The sequence below is a fragment of the Brachyhypopomus gauderio genome, unplaced genomic scaffold (genome assembly GCF_052324685.1).
Source record: "Brachyhypopomus gauderio isolate BG-103 unplaced genomic scaffold, BGAUD_0.2 sc517, whole genome shotgun sequence".
In the NCBI taxonomy this organism is placed as follows: Eukaryota; Metazoa; Chordata; class Actinopteri; order Gymnotiformes; family Hypopomidae; genus Brachyhypopomus; species Brachyhypopomus gauderio.
This window is the reverse complement of record NW_027507338.1, coordinates 39,047-48,625: the sequence shown is the minus strand read 5'-3', so window position 1 is coordinate 48,625 and position 9,579 is coordinate 39,047. Positions and strand designations below refer to the sequence as shown.

The 9,579-nt window shown below is 48.3% G+C and overlaps 2 protein-coding genes across 2 annotated transcripts; one reads left to right on the top strand and one right to left on the bottom strand.

Annotated features, from left to right (window-relative positions):
- The first annotated feature begins 35 nt into the window (after positions 1 to 35).
- LOC143506808 (mitogen-activated protein kinase-binding protein 1-like) lies at positions 36 to 5,799 on the top strand. Its single transcript, XM_076996410.1, has 18 exons — positions 36 to 168; positions 268 to 393; positions 588 to 658; positions 959 to 1,080; positions 1,286 to 1,361; positions 1,461 to 1,572; positions 1,724 to 1,787; positions 1,914 to 2,024; positions 2,129 to 2,289; positions 2,373 to 2,413; positions 2,530 to 2,733; positions 2,839 to 3,064; positions 3,249 to 3,380; positions 3,505 to 3,565; positions 3,677 to 3,942; positions 4,033 to 4,701; positions 4,985 to 5,070; positions 5,315 to 5,799. The coding sequence occupies exons 1-18, from the start codon at positions 39 to 41 to the stop codon at positions 5,516 to 5,518; spliced, it is 2,862 nt and encodes a 953-aa protein (XP_076852525.1). The 5' UTR covers positions 36 to 38; the 3' UTR covers positions 5,519 to 5,799.
- Positions 5,687 to 9,181, bottom strand: LOC143506810 (uncharacterized). Its single transcript, XM_076996412.1, has 5 exons — positions 9,069 to 9,181; positions 7,433 to 8,044; positions 7,214 to 7,302; positions 6,858 to 7,029; positions 5,687 to 6,597 (listed from the first exon to the last, which is right to left on the bottom strand). Exons 2-5 carry the CDS (start codon positions 8,030 to 8,032, stop codon positions 6,439 to 6,441), a joined length of 1,020 nt encoding a protein of 339 aa, XP_076852527.1. The 5' UTR covers positions 8,033 to 8,044; positions 9,069 to 9,181; the 3' UTR covers positions 5,687 to 6,438.
- Positions 9,182 to 9,579: the final 398 nt, after the last annotated feature.

Here is a 9,579-nt window from a genome sequence, read left to right as displayed (position 1 = left end):
TAATGTCTGTAGCTCACTTGTGCGGTTCTGTCAAATTCATGTTGATGCTTAAACACGCATCCTTCGTCTCTTTTAGAGTTCATGATTTCAACAGTATGGAGGAGATTCTTAATGCAGAGGTCCATGACTCTGAGGTCCTTTGCCTGGAATACTTAAAATCAAAGACAGGTGTCTGCCTGTGTCTGTCTTTCTGTCTGTCAGTATGTAGTACAAGGTAGTGTTATTAGGATTAACTGAAATGTGTGTGTGTGTGATCTGATCTGTCAGGAATGAGGCTCTTGGCGACTGCAGGTCGTGATCGTCTGATTCATGTGCTGGATGTTGAGGGAGACTACAGGCTGCTGCAGACGCTGGACGACCACTCGTCCTCCATCACGGCTGTCCGCTTTGCTGGTGAGAGATGTACTCTCCCACCTGGCCTGTGTAATCCAGTGGATTACCCTAACCCTCTACAGTTAAGAGTGTGTGTGTGTGTGTGTGTGTGGAAGAAGTGTGGCTTCTTTTGAAACAGTCATCATTTCACATGACCTACTAATCATCTGCGTCTGTGTTCTAATTCTGATTGGTGGATTGGCTGCCCCATGCAGCCAATGACGGGAAGGTGAGAATGATCAGTTGTGGAGCTGATAAGAGTTTGTACTTTCGCACTGCTCACAGGGTGAGTAAACTTGGACTTACTGTGGTTTTTTTATTGTTGTTTATTTATTTGGTTCTGCTGGGTGATTCGTTCTAGTGTTGCCCTGTACCTTTACATTTTTTCCCCGTTATATTGTAATGCATTTTGTTTGCAATATTTATGCAATGCAATTTTCGTATGGCTGTTTTGGCCATAATGATTGAAAACTATTGTTTCTTTAATAAAATATTTCTGAACGTTTAAGCCACATTGTCTGTCTTTTTAAGGGAGACGATATTAATCAAGTCATCCTCACTTCTCATCCACTCTTCACATTTTAAGACTTTCAGGGGAATCCAATTTAAATGCACCCACCACGTGGTGAGGAAGAGCACTCTTACTGACATGGACGTGGATCCTACCTGCAAGTATGCAGCTGTAGGTTGTCACGACAGAAGCATCAGGTCTGTGCATGTGGTTGTGCGCATGTGGGGAGTGTGTGTGCAGGTGCTCGTGGGGGTGTGCATGTGTGTGGTTGTGTATTTGTGCAGGTGTGTGCGAGCATGTGCTTGTGTAAATGGGTGCTTATTTTATTTGTTTATGTATTGCAGATTTAATCTTCTGAACATGACATGTTATTTCATGTTATATGTTACTCTCCCCTGGCAGAGTGTTTAATATAAGCAGTGGAAAACAGAAGAAGTCATTTAAGGGCTCTCAGACTGAGGACGGCAGTTTGCTCAGAGTATGTGGGGTTACTGTCGGCATACTGCAGTCCTTGTGAAATCGGCAATTGTCTGGACTTGTTAAGCGTTTAAATATAATGTGTTGTATACTGTCACAGGTTCAGATGGATCCGTCTGGAAAGTACGTGGCCACCAGCAGCACTGAGAAGAATCTCAGCTTGTTTGATTTCCAGAGTGGAGTATGTCTGGCAGCCATGTTTGGACACTCAGGTAATTGTACATGTAGTACTGGGCTCATGTTTGTTATTTATGTTGATTTAGGTGATTTGCTCATGCTGTTGGTCTTAATTCACTAGCTTTAATGTTTTGAAAGGAATCAAATTTGGGTAATGGATGATTGTCTGCATCTGTGTACTGGCAGAGATCATCACAGGTATCAAGTTCACCAGTGACTGCAGACGTCTGATTTCGGTCTCGGCAGACAGGTAGGGCTGGTGGTTTGCTAGCTGCAGTTCACAAGGTGCCCTCACTTTGGACCCCCCCCCCCCCCCCCCCTCCAAATCCACCCCCTGCTCACGACTCCGTGTCTGACGTCTGCTCTCCCCCTGTAGCTGCATCTTCGTGTGGCGTCTCGCCCCTGAGCTCACCATGAACATGAGGCAGCGCTTGGAGGATCTCCGCCGTTGGTCGAGTGAGCCGGCCTTCACCACCTCGGCTTTCAGGTGCAGTCAAGAGTGCCACCTCGTGGCCACCTCTCTCTGAGTTCACGTTGGTGAGCCACAGTGCGGGTATGCTGTGGCTCACAATCTCTGCGGGTTTCTCTCAGACGAGCGTCCACGGGAAGTCCGAACCTGCTCAGCCACTTGCCCACGCTTTCCTGCTCTTCTGAGACTGACGAAGATGAGGAAGAGGAAGATTATGGGTTGGAGAACCAGGTCTTGGATGAACACGAGATGATCCACCCCATATTGATGGAAGAGGCTCAAGGTGACTACCTCAATCTTCAGGCACACGGTGGTTGCCAGGTGGTATTGAGTCTTGACCTGATGTTGCTAACTGCTCTGTTGCAGGTGCCTCGGATGAGGGGAATGACTGGGACACCTCCACTAAGGTCAGAAACACACATATGCACTTAGCCACTTTGGTTTTAGGACCAATGATATCCTGTTCTATATATAACATTTTGTAAAAGCTCACAGCTATGTGCTGCGTTGTATTGCGTTCCAGGACTCGTCTTCAGGGGTCTACACGTCTGAGCCCCACCTACCTGAAGTCCCACGCCAACGGAGACGTTGGTCCTGCACGATGGGCGCGTTGGAGCTGACCATGAAGTCCATGCTGGAGCTCCGGCAGCTGGATTCCGCCTCCAGGCCCGGAGCGGCACGGAGCGGCTCGGCAGGGGGGCTCTGTGCTGGGGCCGGAGACGGCACGGTGAGATTGCGGCAGCTAGCAAAGGTTATAATCTGAGGTCGTGTGCTATGTAAAGATGTACTTTCTCCTTTGGGACACTCCCTCTCTCCCTCCCTCCAACCCCAGCGGGGTGAGAAACAGCGTGCTCGTCCTCACTCTGCCTGGGTGGCACCTGGATCATCTCCTGAGACTGAGGACGTGGTGCTGTACCCAGAACTGTGCCCCAGCACCGGCAGTCTCCCTCTGGCCTATCAGAGGCAGGTTGAAGAAGAACAGAGCCAGGACAAGCACAGCCGTGACAGTGGCAGTTCCACAGGCTACGGTGGCTCCAGCCCAGAGAGGGGCCCCGCAGGTCAGGACTGCACTCGCCTAAACCCCAAACAGTAATGATCAGGAAACCTCGCTCTCTCTCTCTTTCTCTCTCTCTCTCTCTCTCTCTCTCTCTCTCTCTCTCTCTCTGTCTCTGTCTCTGTCTCTGTGTGTCTGTGTCTCTTATCTGTACCTATCTGTATTTTATGTCTTTGTCTCTGCCATAGGCTCTGATGACCCACAGTCACTCAGCAGTGATGAGGAGCACCACACCCCGGAGGAGGCCAGAGGAGGAAGGCTGTTTCAGTCAGAGTGCTCCCTCCAGGACTTTGACGCAGGGCTCGATCCCCACACTGCAGGTATCTCCATGTTTGACTTTGTGATCTTTTTTTTTTTTTTTTTTGGCTTCACTACACAGTTCTATTGATTTTAACATTCAAGCTGAGTTGCACTTTTAGCTCATGTGCCTCCTCAAAACTATAGGTAATCAATTCGGGCATAAAGGAAGCATTTCAGCACAATTCCTCCAAGGCTCCTTTACCAGGTAAGATTTCCAAATAACTTACAATAGTAAGACGATAATGCATTTCTCATTATTTGGCCAATGTATGATGTTCAGTGCCCATTTTTGACCTTCATCCCTTCTCCTCTCCAGGACTGGCAAGAAGCCTGATCGAGGCCCCCGTGCCACCATTAAGCCCCTGGTATCCGCAGTACACCCTCTTCACAAGGACAAGAGTGAGTGGCCAGGCTTGGGGGAGCAGGTGGAGGCAAACGCTCCAGACCAGCCCCTGCTGCTCTGTTCCACCCCACAGAGGAGTAAAGCTTCTGGGACACTTCCTGGCAGGGTTGGCAGCCCCATGGACAAGCCAGCAACAGGGCTCCTGAAGTCCATGTCTGCGCACAATCTAAAAGCAGACGGTAAGCTCCGATGACGACGAGGTCCTTGTGAGCAAGACTAAGTGAATTTGAGCAACACTGAATGCAGCTTTTTTTTTTTTCTTGTTAAAGGTCGGAAGGCCGTGACCCTGTCCCGTTTGAGACGGGAGTCTCGGCCTCCACTGCCCCAGTTCCTCACGGAGAGGTGCGATGCCAGCTTCCCGTCGCCCACTGGCTCCTCCTCTCCTCTGCCTTGGGAAAGCCCCGGGACCTCCCGACGGCTCAAAGCACGCTCCTACATGAGCCCCACCACCAGCTCCAGAGCTAAGCTCCATCGCTTGGCTTCCGTCGGAGAGGGCCTCCACCTGGCTGCGGGAGAAGACGAGACGGCTTCATCCTCGGAGCCTCTCCGATCTTCTGCCTGTCCCTCTCTGTCCAGCACTCCCCCACGGACGTTCATGTCCGCTTCCCTGCCTGGTCTGTGCAGCTCGAGTGAACTGAGGCCCAGACGCTCAGAGGGGGTTCAGACTCTGCCTCCTACATCCAGCAAGGCCTGTGTCTCTATGAGGAACAGGAAGCCCGGCTCGGAGTGTTCCAGCAGGCTTCAGTCGAGCACGAATGTTGCTGCTCGTGCGCACACGTGTGCTGGGGCCGGAGTGCACTGTCTGGATGCCGACTGTCTAAGGGTGCAGGAGGACGCTGCCAAGCCTGCATCCCCTCTTGCCCACACTCCACGGCGAGAGCGCCCTCTGGTGGCAGTCCAGGCCTTCACCATGGGATCTGAGGGCCAAACCGATGAAGGTTATCACCAGTTTCTTGCTGCTCTGCCTCCCTCTGCCCTCTACTGTTCACACCTCCCATCTCTCCTCCTTTACTGTCTGGCGTTTCAGGTTCTCCCACTTCGTGCTCCTTTCATATCTGCTCAGTCCAGCCCACTCGCACGGCACGTGCGTTCTTTTTAAACCCAACTCTTTCACGTCCGCTCTTGAAAGTCACACAAGCTTTTTGCAGGTCACTGATTCACGTCGTCAGTCACCATGAACAATTTGCCAAGAGGCTTTACTGACGCGCCCCTCTCCTGCAGAGCCGGCGGTGAACCTGGAGACCTGCAGACAGGCTGCCGAGGAGCTGAGCTGCAGTGTGAGGAAGATCAGGCAGCTCTACAGGACGGTGAGCGCACTGCTGCCTGGGCACTTCGTGTGTCGCTTCCCCTGCACCTTACACGTGTCATAAACACAGCTGTCGAATGACATCCAACTCGGTCTCTCTCTCTCTCTGTCTGTGTCTGTGTCTGTGTCTGTTTGTGTGAGTAAATATTTATAATGCATAATATGAAAGCAAGCGTACATGAGAATGTAGGATGATGAAGTTTGATAGTAAAACTGAGTATTAAGAACTAAATGTGTTGTTCCAGGTGAACTCCGGTATGGGGGCTGCAGATTTGGACCGGCGGGAGATGATGCAGGTGTTGGAGGGTGCACTGCTCCTGGTCCATGCTGAGCTAGAGGCCAAGCCTTGGTCAGTGGGCCAACATGGGGATGGGACCCTCGCCCTGCTGGAGCAATACTCCCAGCTGCTGTTGCAGTCAGTGGAGAAGAGACTCCACCCCAGCGTCTAGCCTCGAATCGGATGAGACTACTCCAGTCTTTTTAAGGACTTCAAATTAGAACACTGCAGTGGCCACCTAACCTGGCAGAGGTGTGTGTGTGTGTGTGTGTGTGTCTGTTTTAAAGACTTCATGGTTTTTCCTTGCTTTATTAAACAATTAAGACCACAAGACAAGAAGAAAGGAACAAAAGGTTTTATTTGTTTATTTATCCAGAACCACAGAGTACTTTTTAAAAAGTGTTTTATGATGTCTGAAAGGTTGTTCAAGTACACTGGTTACATGCTTTATTTCCCAGCATGTACATTTTTGAGATAATAATGAAGTCCAGTAGAATACAAAGTAACTAAAGCTCTACGCCCATGTACATTGGCACCATAAATATTTATTATTCATTTGCTTGTAGTTGTGCCTTTTTGTTTCACCTTTATTTTTAACTTCAGTCTGTTTCATATATATATGTCTAGTGATTTTTCTTCCTTTTGTGTAATAATAATGTATCCTATGATGCAGAATTGTTTGTCGGTTATACTATGTTGTTTTAATAAATTTGAGCTTAAATGAAAAAAATACACACTTTATTGTATCACACCTGATCACCCAAGTTGTGTGTGTGTGTGTGTGTGTGTGTGTGTGTGTGTGTGTGTGTGTGTGTGTGTGTGTGTTTAAGGTTCTGCTCTAACAAAGATGGCTTGATTTCTTTTAGTAAAAGCATTAGAGTTTGTAGCTGTAGAATGTGGGTGCGTCCGCAGTCTATAGCAACATAGTAACAATGTGTGTCTTGTTGTGCTGCCTGTATTAACATCATGTGATTAACACTGAAGAAAACCACATTATGTGACAACAGCAGAGTCCTTCACTGTTGCCTTGCAACCTAGTGAGGTTTGTAAATTGGAGAAGCAAAGCCGTGTGTGTGTGTGTGTGTGGGGGGTTTAAGGCAGGGTGTCCACACTGACGGACGTGAGCCTCACGTCATGGAGGATGTTGATGCGGTCAATCTGGTTGACCTCTCTGATACGGTGCTTAAATTCAAACATGGGAGCGTTATTTACTGCCACCTTGAACTCGCTGATTGTACAGAGGATCTTCATCTACGGAGGGAGAGGAGAGTGCCGTAAGCCCGTCGTTACGAGGAGAGACCATCCTCACGCTAACATTAACCACAACCGTCTCCTATTGCTGTGGCCGGTGACCTACGAGTCTAAGGCTTGTAAGCATGACCTTCTATGACCTTCTATGCAGATCATCTCTTCAGCCGCACTCGCTCCCAGATGCCCCTTCTGGCAGGAAACACCTTTAATGTTTTCAGGGAGGGAAAATCTGAAGGAAGGTCTGATCCGGTCTCTCTCACCTCAAAGTGCTGTGCAGGATCGAAGGGGAAAGCTCCCAGCAGCCCCCTCTCCTCCACGCCCCACTGCTCGCCCAGTTTATGATTGCGCACGATGACCTTCTTCCCCCGCTCGTTGAAGCGCGGGTTGATGTGCAAGGCGATGTCGTTGCCACGCAGAAAGTTCACGGTGAACCTGGTGTGTGTCCAAATGCCAAACAAAAACCTTGGTGTGGAGGGGGGCGACTGCTACAGCCAAAGTGATTTGTTACAAATTAACTGTGCTCGTTGGGATTAAATTGTATAGCATACATTCAATATGTGCTGTGTTTAATGGGACTAATGGGACTGGGAATGACCTGGGTCTAATGTTCACTCACATTTTAGCATCAGGCTTGACCTGTCCTCTTATTGTAAGCATCAGTTTGTCATAGATGCCTCTCGGGAAGTCCATATTGAAGGGCACCGACTGAGACCAAAACAAATTGAAATAGTTTGTGATTAAGAGTCTGTTAACGAATGGAACACAGGAAAAGGTAGATGGGCAAAAGAAGAAATGGAAATGGTAGTTGCTTGTGATCTAAAGTCTAGAATCTTACCATAGGGCCTGTTGGTGAAGTAGGTGGCCATACCTGGGCCGGACCTCCAGTGGTGCCCTGACCGGGCCATCCTGGCTGTCCTGGGTGTCCAGGCCACACTGGAGATGTGGGGCTGGGAAGGTACCCTGTGGGGTTTGGGAACTGTGCTGGCCAGCTTGGCTGGATGGGCTGGCCGGGTTGAGTGGGCTGGATGGGTTGGCCGGGTTGGATGGGTTGGCCGGGTTGAGTGGGCTGGATGGGTTGGCCGGGTTGGATGGTCTGGCCAGGCTGAGTGGGTTGGCCGGGTTGGAGGGTCTGGCCAGGTTGAGTGGGTTGGCCGGGTTGGATGGTCTGGCCAGGCTGAGTGGGTTGGCCGGGTTGGATGGTCTGGCCAGGTTGACTAGCAGGGGGAATAGGCCACCCTGGCTGGCTGGTTGGCATCTGTGGGTTTTGTGGCCAGTTTGGGACACTTGGCTGCATGCTGGGCCATCCAGGCTGGTTGGGCTGATAGGGCCAGTAGGATTGGCAGGGTTGGCCAGGCCATGCCGGTTGCTGAGTTCCCTGGCAAGTCCAGCAAGGCAAAGCACTGTTGCCCTGCTGACCAGATGATGGACAACTCATCGCTCCCGAAAGCTGCGGGTCAGGGAACACAATGCAGTGTGTGGTGCAAGACCACAGGAGGTTCTGTGTTAGCAGCTGTATTTTGGTTATGTGCTGATGAAGCACGCTCATATTACAGAATTAAAACAAAAACTTTCATCTATAGGCCGTATCTCCGATATCTCCATATCACCAAGGCCATTTCATTCATATTAAATACAACTGACCTCGCACATAAAATTGAGCACCCACCTGGTGCTGAATAATACACCCGAAAAATAATATGAGCACATCTAACCGACCGAATTACTACACAGGAGAATTTCTGCAATACTCATAAAACCACAAGAGGGCTCTGTGTATTTTTCACAGATCACACCATGAATAGGACCATATGGCTCTGACCCCTGTTCTAAGATATTTTTCTTACATGGTTCACATCAGAAAGTGTGAAACGGGTATTAAAGTGGGTGTTTTAATTGTACATGAAGCATAAATGTGAAAAAAAAGTTTTTTGATCAACAACTAAGAAGAATGCATAGTGATTTATTTATGTTTCAGTCATGACTAGTTCTAGCAAGACCTAGTATACCAAAATATTTTCTCAAAGTACACACGTATGACAGGTCAAATGCATACACTGTAGCTTCAGAGTACACGCATATTTCCACAAGGGCCTGTAAGTCTGACAGCATCTCAAACTACTATATATCCTCTACAAACTGAATAATCACTGACACAAAGCAAACTGGGGTTTTTTTTCTTCAATTTCCCTACGATTTGGTGTTATCTAGTATGTTTTCATCTAAAATATTTATGTTAAGGTGTACATTTAAAAAGGCGACTGCAACATCACAAGATTGTATGTCATAAGTGCATTCTTTAGTGTTTTAGTGTCTATCTGTTGCAATGTTCTTACCTTTTGTGGCAGAAATTTGTGTATGATTTTCCCGCAAATAACATCACTCAAACATAAGTAATCTATCTTTAAAAATTAAACATTAAAAATAAGATTAGTATACACAAGTGCACACAAATGATTAGAGCATTACCATACCTGTTTGGCTGGTATCTAACAAAGCAGATGATTTCAGGGTGGACCTGAAGGAAACCCTATATATATGTATATATATAGTACCACTCCTTCATTCCTGGTTTGCAAAACGTCTGGGAAAACCACACCCAGTGAAAGAGATGTCACATTCCAGCTCATCAACTCATTATTGGTAAACAAGATTCTAGACAGTATTGCTAAAAAAAAAAAGGAAAAAACCTGGGGCCATTAAACAGAGACAGAGGCTGAGAGTAAGGGTGAGAGTGAGTGTATGAGGGTGAGGGTGAGTGTATGAGTGAGATTGTGAGGGTTAGGGTGAGTGTGATTGTGATTATGAGTGTGAGAGTGAGGGTGAGTGTGAGAGTGATTGTGTGAGGGTAAGAGTGAGAGTGTGTTAGTGTGATTGTGATTGTGAGAGTGAGACTAAGTGTGAGACTGAGGGTGAGGGTGAGAATGAGAGTGAGTGTGAGAGTGAGAGTGATCTGCTGGACCAAGCTGGATGATTCCTGCTGGC